At 38.2% G+C, this 12,322-nt stretch overlaps 1 protein-coding gene across 1 annotated transcript in view; it reads left to right on the top strand.

Annotated features, from left to right (window-relative positions):
- Positions 1 to 12,322, top strand: part of CADPS2 (Ca++-dependent secretion activator 2) — a 120,827-nt gene that overhangs the window by 96,544 nt on the left and 11,961 nt on the right. Inside the window, exon 21 of the mRNA XM_010140154.1 lies at positions 607 to 714. Within this exon, the coding sequence (XP_010138456.1) occupies positions 607 to 714 (108 nt within the window). The remainder of the gene's footprint in view (positions 1 to 606; positions 715 to 12,322) is intronic.

Raw genomic sequence — 12,322 nt, 5'->3', positions numbered from 1 at the left:
GTCATCTTCTGAGCTGATTGTGCCAGTGCAACAGTTTCAGAAAAATAGGAGTGTAGGTCTACTCTCATACTGATCTATGCTGTTGCTGTCTGGGAAATGCTTGAACTTGGTTTGAACGGAATTAGTAGAAGCTAACCTCGAACACAAAATTGAGCTGTACATTGGAATCACAATTAATCTGAGACAATACAAAAAGAACTGAATGCTTTTTTTTTAACCATTTTCTGAATGTGAGAACAGAATGTGGACCTTGAGGGTGGAGTAACTATGAGAACCTCACTAATAAAAAAGGGGGAAATGTCCGTTTGCCATTGATGTTACCAGAGCCAAGACTTCATTCCATTACGTGTGACAGTACAGAGTTATGACTCAAAGCATCTATAAATTATAACACTGAGAACTTTATTAATAATGAACCCTTCCGAATTCAGTAACTAACACAGAATTCACAGCAGAATTAGTAAATACACTCTATACATGTATAAACATTGTAATACAATCTCAGCTTTCGTTATGTTTAAGTATAACTTTTCCCAAGTCTCAGTTCTTGAGTGATCTATTTCTTTCCTTTCCCACTACTTCTCCCCTTACTTTATGTCTCCACAGAAACCAGGGATGGATCTAGCAGACACCTACATTATGTTTGTTCGACAAAACCAGGATATACTTCGAGAAAAAGTCAATGAGGAAATGTACATTGAGAAGTTATTTGACGTAAGTAACTACCCTTGCAAAGCTTGCTGGTATCACTACTACATCAGAGGGAGGGATAAGATACATTTTGATGATATTCAACAGGTCTTTCAGATGTTCTTCCCTGTTGATCTTTTTTCTTTTGCTTTTTTTATTTACCGTCTTCAGCTGTCAAGGCTGACCTTTCTTTAAACATTTTCTGCATGAAACTCTTAAGTGCTAGAAGGCATCAATAAAATTGGTAGAAGGTTGTATTATTTGAAATAGTCATTTTTCCACCGTGAGTAGTCCAATTATATTCCATCTTTTGATTTTGTATGTGTTCATGGGGAGAATTGGATTGGTGTGGTTTGTGGAATTAATTTCCCTAAATAAAAACCTTGTACATATCAGTGTCTGCTCGAATACAGTAAGAGACCAGTTATGCCAGGTACATCTATGGGCTTGACTGGTACTTTCATGGAATGACTTAGAGAATTTTGTTTTGTGGATTTTTAGTTTAATACTTACAATTTCTTAAAGTTGACCAAACATTTACTGAATTGTCAAACTCATTTTCAAAATTCTAATCCTGCTTCTGCAAGTTCAGAGTAATCGTCCTCGTCCTCATCCTCCAGGCCCACACACTGCTAGCCAGCCTGTATCTTCACAATAATTCCCCTCAGCTTCGATACTGGTTTCCACAGCCTACCTCCACTCATTCCTTTGCCCTGATTCCTCCTCTTCTTGTTAGAAATGTTCACCTACTCTACCAAAATTTTCCTCATGCAGGGCCCTCCTGTAAGGTCCCTAGCAACACTCTTGGGCATATTTCTGCTCATTCAAATTCTGACCACTAATTTATGTCTAGTATGTCCCTGTCTGAGGTGTGTGAAGGAGAAGCTGCAGACAGCTGAAATTGTACCTTCTGTATAAATTGAAAGCACAACAACATGTAAAATGTGACTAAAATAAAAGTTATTTTATTATAAACTTGGATCAATTTACATCACAATGATGTCAGTCATTTACATGTACATATATATACATATACATACATATATATATACATAGGTTATGGAGGAATCTGAACAGGGAAAGAAATAATCTCTGGCACTGTGCAATGCAATTTATTGCAAAACAAATTCTGGAGCATAATACAAACTGAAATGTATTTATTTGCATGTCATCTCCTAAGTATTTTAGAAAGCTTTTCTGGCAGTTTCATTTAATTATGCAAGTTACAGCAAATGTTTTCATAACAGCAATTCACAGCCTTTACTGTGACACTACAGTTGTGGCAGTCACAGAAGGACCCATAACACAGACTCTCAGCCGTGGTATGTCATGTCAGTGTTTGTAGTTTGTTAGACTGGGTGGTCAAAATGAGACTTTTCTCTCAGATTTTATATTTCCAGACACTCTGAAGCAGCTTTAGGAAAAAAAGTATCATCTGTTTTAATAAGCTAAGTGCTAATATGTGTGAAAAGAATTATTTTATAAAAGCTTTGATGCCCTGCAGGGGTAGAAAAATTATCATCCATCCAGCTGGCACCTTCACAAAGTACTAAAACCATATTAGCAACTTCTGCTTCAGTTTGCTTTTGCAGTGAATCTGCAAGCATATGTTTCATTTTCAAGTTTCTATTTTTTTGTTTTTCTTGGGGTTATTTTTGCCTATGTTGTAATTTTTCTGGATGTTAATAAAATTATGTGCCTGAGGCCAAGTCTAACTCTCATTGGAGAGACCATGTTGACTTGTCAGTGTGGGCTTGGACCAACCCTTAGGCTATGTCCATAGCGGTAGACTGGCCAGGGTCTGGATACAGGCCTGAGAACTAGCAAGTGATCATCCATACCATTAAGTCATCAGCATGGTTCCTAGTGTGATTTTGGCTTAGGCCAACTAGCAGTAACCCAAGGACGGGGCCTCATTATGACTAGGTTAGCATGGGTCAAGGACCTCTTCCAAGTTTGGTTTCAGCAATCAAGCTTTCCGGCACAAAAAAAAAAGTGTCTCCTGTATGTATGCAAGTCAAGACATAGCACTTCCCTTTGAGGGACCATTCCTGTCCCCTTTCACTCAGTCGTATGCATTGTTTGCTGTCATGGCCAATGCTTGTAGCTGTAGTGAAAGAAAAAAGATGTACACGGTAAGTATTTGTACGTTTATTTTTCTTTATGTATGGTGGTATCACATTTCTGCATAACATCACAGTAGGACATAAAACCAATTGGACAGATTCAGATAAATTCATTCACAAATTTGTAAGCTCATAATGCAGAAATTTAAAACAAAGGCATCTCACTGTGTTAACTCACCTTTCCTGAGATTAATTCAGATTTAGAGCAGCACAACTGAGAGAGATTTTGCCCATGATTTTTGAAAGTGGTTTTTAAATTAATGATATAGCAAAACCTAGCTACTGTTTATAAATTCAATTCTATTGAGTTATATTTCGATAGAAAGAATAATATATATTCACATTTCTATACAAACTTACTTCAAGCCATTCGACTGGCTACAGTTGTAGATTAGAGATGGTTTCCTCTTAAAATACATTGTATTTGTATCAGATAAGAAATCCTTGGCCAAGGAAAATAGGAAAAGTTCATGTCTGTGCTTCAGCCAGGGAAACACCTGATCCAGAATAACAAAAAGCCCCAGACTGTTCTGTGTGCTGGAGGTGTTAGTTATAACTATAAACAAGATGAAGCCTCAGACACTATTTTAATCCCCCCAAAAAATGCATAATTACAAAATATATATGCACAAATTTCATTGACCTGATTCAGGGCTGCTGTATACATAGGTCGCTCCAAAAGTAATGCCTCATATTTACAACATATTTCCACAGAAACTACAATAGGTATAAGGAGTACAATAACACTGTTTGATAGAGCAAATTCTCAGCTACAAAACACTGGTTTTCAACACAGCCACTCCCACTGGCAATGCATTTTTGCCAGTGATGAAGGAGATTCTGCATGCCATGCTCGTAAAAATCTGCACCAGCAGGGGGGACCCACCACCTCTGTCACTACAGCTGGGACCCACCACGCACCCCCTCACTGTGCTGACACCCATGGTTTGGTCTCTGTTAACGTTCAGCAAATGTCGATGAGTGTCAATGGGTGCAATTCTTTCTGCATGGAGGAATTCGATGACACGCCTTCATTTAACGTGCGCTGCCATGACAGACGCTATTTTGTCAGACTACCCCTCTGCTGCCGTCTGTCACACAGCAACAGAATTTAACGAGATATTGATGGGAAGATTCAACCTGTACTGCTGTACCACCAACATCCACCTCTGACATCACGGACCAACATAATAAAATAGGAGGCTTTACTTTTGGGGCAGCCCTTGAACTAACAGCTATTACAGTGACAAAGAGAATGGGATCTATCATATGAAGTAACGTACATAATGAAGATCTTTTAAATTTAAGAATAGTATTGATACAAATACAAATGTCTGCCAGTGAGTCACAGTCTGTTAAGGCTAGAAGTTGGAAAATACTCTATCTGCCTGAGAAGTCTCAAACAGAAAATATGCATTGTTTTATGGTCATGCTTGTTAACCCTGGAAAAAGCACTTCCATGCTGTACAAAATGTGAAAATCAGAATAACAGAATTTAAGCCTATGATATGATATGAATCCTCACATATGAGAGAGGCTCAGATCTCCAGAGGGCTTTGACTGAAGGCTGGGCTGCTAGGTTATTCTGCACCATTTTTAAACCATGTAAATCTCATGCTTCAGTACCTCTGCTGCTCATGCAGCACAACCACGGTGGTTATTTTTTTCCTTCCTTTCCTCTGAAAAACTTGACTTCTCGGTGCATTTCATTCTTAACTCCTCTGGAAGGGGTATAGATTTTTTTTTTCAATCAATCAATCATGGCTTGGCTTCACGAAAGATTTGGGAAGGGTTTTCCCCATGCTTACTGCACCTTGCAAACGTGTGTATACCCTTCGGGCCTGCGCGGTGGATTTTTTAGGTGAGGCGCAGCGTGCGCGGAACTGGCTCCACCCCTTACACCTGAGGTTCATCTGCCAGGGCCTGGCGAGCTTGGACAGTGACAGCGAAGTCCTCGGGTCATAGGTTTGTTTGGAGTGTCCTTCTCCTAGATGGATGCCTTACAAGGCTGAACGAGCTCCATCTGCCCGGGTTTGGAGTCAGAGTTGTCCTTCTCCTAGGATGGTTGCCCCAAGGCTAATGAGTCCATCCTGCCCGTGGACACACTTTGTCCGACCCTTCAGTTGAGAAGCATGAAGAACAATATGGCTTGGTGCTCCTGGTAGCACCACTCTCTCCCATGTCAGGGTGCCATCATCTTTTTCTCAAAATTAATCACCAGATTTGGAGTTACAAAGAATTTTTGCTTGGACAGTTTGTCATTCACACGTAGGACTTTTTATCTTCCTTTGAGATATGGGTCATGGTATTCTGGGAATTTTACCTATCAAATTTCTTCCTGTTCACAGGAACTCAGGATATTTATCTCCTACTCTCATGCTATAGTAGCTGGGAGAGGCGGGGAAGGTTGATTGTTTGCCAGACCACAGATCTTAAAGAGCACTAGAAAGGCTTTTTAACACGTTGTACACGTGCATGGTCTGCAGTAGCTCTGGGTTAAACGTCTGCTCCATGTTCATGATTCCAGAAGGCTTAATTCAATGAATGATCAATGTGCCTCCTTCCAATCCCGTACTCCACTGAAGTAATCTAAGACAGTGAAGTTTCCTTCCAATAAACTCAAACAAAGCAAGTTTTTCCTATGATTAATGCCGCAGTGACTCAGGTAAATTTAATGTGTAACAACTAAATCATGAAGACAGGCACTACAGGGTTTGTTTAGCAATTACAGGGTTTTATTATGATTAAAAACATCACTCACAGAAAATCTTTTACAGTTTAATCACTTAAACCAAGAACTCATTTTATAAGATGTTTAGTAAAATGTGTTAGAAACAAAGTTGTACTTTTTTTTTCTTGAGTCTTTAAAAAATACTTATTTTCAGAAAAGGATGTAAAATTAGCAGTTGATGAATGGGAAAATGAAGTCTTTAGAATAAAATTACACAAACCTAGAATAAATCTAAAATATTACTAATTATTATTAAAGCCTTTCTTATTTATAAAGATAATCTGCTTGATGCATAATGTGAGAACATTTGTGCAGCCTATCAAAGAACATTGCTGTGTATCTGATCACAAAACTAAGAAATGTGAAAAATATCCAACTATGAAATTCCCGTGGGGACTGATTCTACACTATCAAAATCAATGGGAGTTTTACCATTAGCTTAAGCAAACACAGTGCTGTGTCCATAAACACGCCAGGTTGTCATTACTGACCAGACTGAGATTCATGTTCCTACCTGATTTTTTTAAGATGGGATTAATAAGTCTTGAACTCCTGAGCATTTTAAATTACATTAGACTTATAAATTAAAAATTGTTTCCTTTAAAATAAAAAAGATAAGTCATTCTGCATAAAGCAGTGTTTAAAGCATTGCTGCAATACTTTCTGTAGTAATAAAGTTCCTAAGTGCCACGTGGGTGGATTCTCACTTTCTTGTACCTGTTAATTGCATGTGAAGTACGGATATTCTTGTCTGAACACAGAAAAAAAATTGTTTCAAACATTTTCCCTTCAAAACCCTACCTCTTTTATTGGCCATTGAGAGCATTATTTTATTGGTTATCCTTGTATTGGCTGTGTTATGAAGAACTTACAGTGTAAACAGAGGTACGATTCTGATTTTATTATGACTATATATGCAATGAAATCTTTATGCAATAATTGATTGCTGCTTTGAGAAATAAAGACTTGTTTAAGAAAACAGTTTTAACACATCAATGTTTGGCCATTGATGGATCTTAAAAGTTTTCCGATTATTTTAGGCTTTAATTTCTGAGAAACCTGTGTACAATAAACACCATAAACACGTAAGATACAGTGCACATCCTGGAAAGGTTGGTGTTGGCAAGCAGGGCCTGTTATTACCTTGTACAAGACGACACCTGTTAGCAGATGTTGACTTTGGCCCTGATCGCCCATCTCTTCTGGGTGTTCAGCTGGTACGGTGTGACTGCTTAGTCCTGTTGACTTCACAGGAGCTGCTCGTGCAGGAGAATGTCCTTGGGGTTGTGACCTCGTGCAGGGTAACAATTCAACAAGCCGTGTAAGAGAATTAACTGGCAGGGAACTCACACAACTTTCTTTGGAGTGCAGAAAGACCGAGGGTATTTATGAGTAGTATAAATGTTTAAGCACTCCGGACTTACTGTAGCTGGTTTTGGCATTTGTATTTCAAAAGTTTAGATGTAATGTGATATTCTTTTTCTGTCTAAAAAAATGCTTGTGTTTTGACTGGAATGTGATTTAAATGCTAGCGGTGTTCCTATAGCCCAAGCATTATTTTCCTTTTCCATTAGTAGCAGGCATGGACAAGGTAAGTCCAATGATGTACTTGAGATTATTTGAGTTAGTAATTATTCTCCAAAGATTACTATGTCGCGTACTTCATTCTATGCCTAAATGGAGGTACAAAGTACTCACCTGATTTGTTTGCCATCGTATCTGCAAGTGCATTTTTAGCAAATGCTCTGTTCAGTTGCATGATTTCTGTAAGTTTTCTGACCTTTTACAAAAAAAAAAATGTTAAAAATGTGCAAATGCTTTTCCCTGGCAAATGAGTTAATCTTCAGCTAGGGTTATATATAGCTAAGAGGAACATTTATGTTAAGTGTGAGTTTTTTGTAGTACCAACTCCTCTTGCTGTCCGTGTCTACCTCAAAAACACCATTACTATAGTATTCGGTATTCAATGTTTTTCTAGAAATCTTCAATTGTGATTTTTTTTTCTCATTCTCAAATTGCTTCCTGTCAGATTAATTTTAATGAATAATCTTCACTTCCGTTGTTATGTAATTATTTGCAAGTGTGTGATTTGACAAAAGGTCTACTTTTTGATCTAGGTTATATGCCAAGGCAACTTCAGCAAGTTGAGGCTAGACAGGACTGGTTAAAGGCCACATTTGAATCAAAAGCTGTGTTTGTATTAAACTCTGAGAAACATGAGAGGACCGTGCCTAATTACTTAAAAGAGACTCCACAAAAATGGATTGTAGCTTGTTGATCTTCTTATTTCTTTGATAGCTCAGAATAATCTTCAAGAAATATGTGGGCTTCTCTCTCAGATTCTTGAAATTTGATCACAGTGCAAAATTGTCCTTTGGCTCAAACCCAGAAATACACATCTTTGCATGATGCACCTGGACATATGTGGCAGGTCTGGTAGAATCAGCTAATTAACAACACAGGCTTAAACAGGCACCTCATCTGGCAGCGTAGTTAGTTGCCTGATGGTGCTCAGCAGGATTTGGTAGTGCTTTTTATTTTTCTATCCTAATGGTCTGCTGCCCACCTAATTTTGCCTTATTGTCAGCCACTACTTACCACAGCTTGAGGCCCTCCCAGGAGGCTAAATTATTATCAAAGGATTAGGGAGATGTAGCCTTGCAGCTCTGACATTTCTGATTACTTGTCTATGCCAGAACACTAATTAGCTGTGACTAATTAAGAAAAATGTTCCTGCCATAGAAAACCGTTTAAAAGAACTGAGAAGTAGAAAAGCAATTGAAAAGCTGAGCAGTGAGTGCTCAAATTTGCTGATGCTCTTTAGATTTTCACCAAAGTCTTAACTCACCTTTAATTACGTCTAATATTTTATAGGGAAAATAGGAAACTCTTGATATGAGAACCACTCTGCACTTTTCTCTTGATCTGAAAACATTCCTGTAATTTTAAAACAGGTTGTTGTGTCTTTTTTTTTGGTAAAAGAGTTTTAGAGAAAACTGTAGGCAGTGTTACTAAATGTGGACTGGAAAAGTTAGTTATATTAACATGCTCAAATATATGTAACTCTTCGGCAAGATGGAAGCAACATCTTGCAAATTTACTGTTCAACATCTTTTCAAAGTTTACTGAATTATTCAAGTAGTTTCACTTCATTTTCGGAGATAGAAATCTCTGTTAAAGAACAACAGTTCATTAGAAAGCTGAAAAATATAACCTCCATCAGATTTCATGTAGTATATAAGTTTTCTTTATTTTTTTTCCCTGAATTATGCTGAGAAAAGGAGCGTCTACTCTTGGAGGGTGCTGATTATGCTGCTATGAATCCAGTAAAACTCAGTACTGTTGAAATCAATAGGACCACAACACACTTCAAGCAAAGCATGTCCTTCAGTTTGCTGCTTCAGGATCAGAATATTCAGCACTTTGTAAGCTGTTTTACCCTGTAACTGAGAGTGTTTTCCCTAGAGGAAACCTCAACACAATGGCTAGGTTTGATATTTTTTTGATATGATTCATTTCCCAACTTCTTCATTTTTTTATACCATTTTTAATTTCTGCATTTCCATCTTGTTGGGTACTGAACAGCCCAAAAAGATACAAAAAGGGTTTTCTCAAAATATTATGTATCCCATAGTCCAGTCTGTATTTAGTATTCATGGAGTGGATGTCTGACACCTTTTTCACGCGAATTCAATCATATTATTTAAATCTTCCCAGTGGAGGAGTAATAAACTATGAAATATATATTCTGATATCATGCTAAAAGAGCTCTATGGCTATAAAAGCGAAACAGAGAATTATTTTTCAGGGCACTAAATCTCCTGATACTCAGAAATTCTTTTGCTACCCCCTAATTTCCCTGACTTGAGAAGCTCACTTTTTTTTTTTTTTGAGGGGGGGGAAGGCAAAAGAAGTATAAACAGCTATTAAAAAAGGCAATATAAATGTGCATCGTAAGTCAAAAAAGGAAAAAAATAGAAAAAATCCAAAATTCAAGATTTTAAAGCCCATCTGATTTTTTTTTTTCTTCCTGGGGGAATTTTATCCATCGGGAGTGGAACTACGAGGGTCTTTTGCTTGGTTTTGGGAGGAGGGGCTATAATATTGGGAGCTTCCAGTACAGTTTCCCCATAGATGTTTCTGGTCTAGTCTGTTCGTTCATTTATTTAACGTAGTTAAATGCATCTATCCATCACTCACAGTATCCATTCACTAAAAACAATAACAATTCTATCAAGTAAAAGAGAACTCCTTCCAACATTCAGGCATAATTTAGTCCTTTAACCTTTTTATCCTGCTAGGCACAAAGTAGCAGCATCTCATTCCAGGCACTGCATTTTTTTTTCCTTATCTAGATGGCTTGAAATGTGTCTAGCAACTTAATGGAATCAATTGAGCGTGAACAACTATAAAAATATAAAATAGCACTGAAACTTTAGATGAGTCTGTCAGTAAGTGTTAACTGTGGCTGCAGCTTTCACATTCTACACAGTCAAGAGAAATCAATAAGGATTGTACCATTTATATTGTCTTACCTAATGTTTGTTCACCATGAAGTGCCAGGCACAAGCACCATCTAGGGAATATTGATTTCTTGATGTACTGTAATTCACACGTGTACAAACAGCAGGAGAACCTTGTGGCTTCTCAAACCTTACTTGTGGGTTTGATATTTATACTTCTATTTCATTCGGGTCAAGCTTAGTTTAAAAATGAAAATGAAGCAAAGCTCTGCGTTAACTGATCGCAAATAGCCCCACAACCACATTGTTGATCATATTACAAGAAAAATAGTGCCAGAAAGCATGAGAATAATCTAGTTTTACTGTAATGAGTCTGGAGTAACAGAAAGAATTTGCTGTGCTATAAATCAAAATAGTACCAGCTGAGGATGCCACAGAGTGCCCTGCCTAAGTCAGTGATTCTTCAGTGGAAAGAGCTTCTTAACCTGTTTGTTTGATCATGCGGAACTGGAGCTTTAGTGCTGATTTAAATGTATAAAAGCAGTGACCTATGTAGAGATTATTTCCTTTAAACAATTTACAAATGTTTCATCGTATATTCTCTTAATTTACACTGCATTGACTATCCTTTATATTATACTGTACTAAAAGTGCTTACAACGTGCAAGAAAACCAGTGCCAATAACGATTAGAAAAATCGGCTGTAAAATCTGTATCGTTGAAAGAGTGCACATGGGCAATAGGGTTAAAGATGGAAAGGAGCAAACCAGTCACCTGCCCAATCCAATCCCACTTTCTCCAAAGAGATGAGGGGAGGAGAGAAGCAAGAGGGAGGCAGGAGGCTGGACCTCTGCTCCACATTAGCACAGCTCAGTGTGGTGCCCAATCAATGTGGTGTAGGAGAGGAGTGGCTCCACCACTGTGCAACTCCCTATCAAGTTCACAGCTGCATCCAACCCCGTCATATGCCACCACAATAACATGCAGAGTAAACGGATGATGAGTCAAGATTACTGAGGTGGAAAGAAATGAGCTGCCTGTAAATATTCACCCAGAAGAACCCAGGATGTTTTAAATACTCCAATTAAAGTATGTACTTGACCTCATTTCACATGGAGCACAGAGTCTACATAGAAGACTCCAGGCCAAGAACTACTAATTTGAGTGTAAAAGCTACAACATAGATGTTGGCCCAACTTCAGTCCACCTCACTTTTGATACATTATGCAGAGATTATGAATAAACTCGCCTTAAGGAAGAGACGCAGCTCACTGGAGGATTCCAGCACCTCCCTGACGTCACCCTCTGCTGACGCCTCACTCTAAGAACTCCCCAGAGAGTCCCAGATGACTGAGCAAAAGCAGTTACATAACTTACAGGCAGAGTGAACCTGGACCTTGAACCTTGCTAATGTTACATGTGCAGTTAAGGAGACTGCTTACTATTTGTACAGCGAAGCTTCTTCATGGGCTTTGTAAAACTGGAGCCACGTGGGAAGAGGCTAGTGTTGCGATGGATAGCAACTTGGTCATTTCGCCCTATGTTCATTTGTATTTTGAGGATCCAAGCTGTCTTTCATTTCAAGGTCACTCAAGTGATGTTCCCCCTTCTGTGCCTTGGAGGATATTGCAGATATACCCAAATTACAGCACAGTACACAGAGTACCAAGACTGGCTGTTTGCTCCAGAGTGTTTTAGCACCAGAATAACCTAGATAAGTGCTGTGCACAGATATGCTGCGTATCCAGAGCAGAGCAGGGAAACTGTGCTGTTAGTCTCTCGCAGTCATGAGCATTATGTTAGTACCTAGTGTTTAAAATCAGAACATTACATATGTCCAGGTACGGAGGGAATTTACATGTGTCTAATTTTGCAAACTTCCAGTTTCCAAGCACGTCTACCATATGTGAAGAAGCCAGAAAAAACCAAAGGTCACAAACATTATAAAGTAGCCATAAATATTGTAAACTGCTGTTTAGCAACCAGTACACAATGCAGGGAGATGTGAGTACTGTATATTTTGTGTTAAAAGTGTGTATTTATTTGTGAATTGGCAGCAGTTCCGTAGCAACTAGCCAGCTTCTAATTACAAGCCTAAAATATGAAAAATTGACTTTCCTTCTAAAAGACAAGCTTTTCCTATGTTAGATGTCCTTTGCTATTTCAGAACAATATCCCTTTTGCCTAGAAGTTTCAAAGATTATTAATATGCTTTTAAGTGAGCCCCATTCTCTCTTTTCTTCTCATTACCGGTTTCTGAAAACTAGCCTGCCTAATTTCTGTCCTTGTATCACCAGAATATCTCATCCTGC

Source organism: Buceros rhinoceros, unplaced genomic scaffold (genome assembly GCF_000710305.1).
Source record: "Buceros rhinoceros silvestris isolate BGI_N320 unplaced genomic scaffold, ASM71030v1 scaffold3057, whole genome shotgun sequence".
Lineage (NCBI taxonomy): Eukaryota > Metazoa > Chordata > Aves > Bucerotiformes > Bucerotidae > Buceros > Buceros rhinoceros.
Note: the sequence above shows the minus strand (reverse complement) of the source record. Positions and strands in the feature narration are given on the sequence as shown.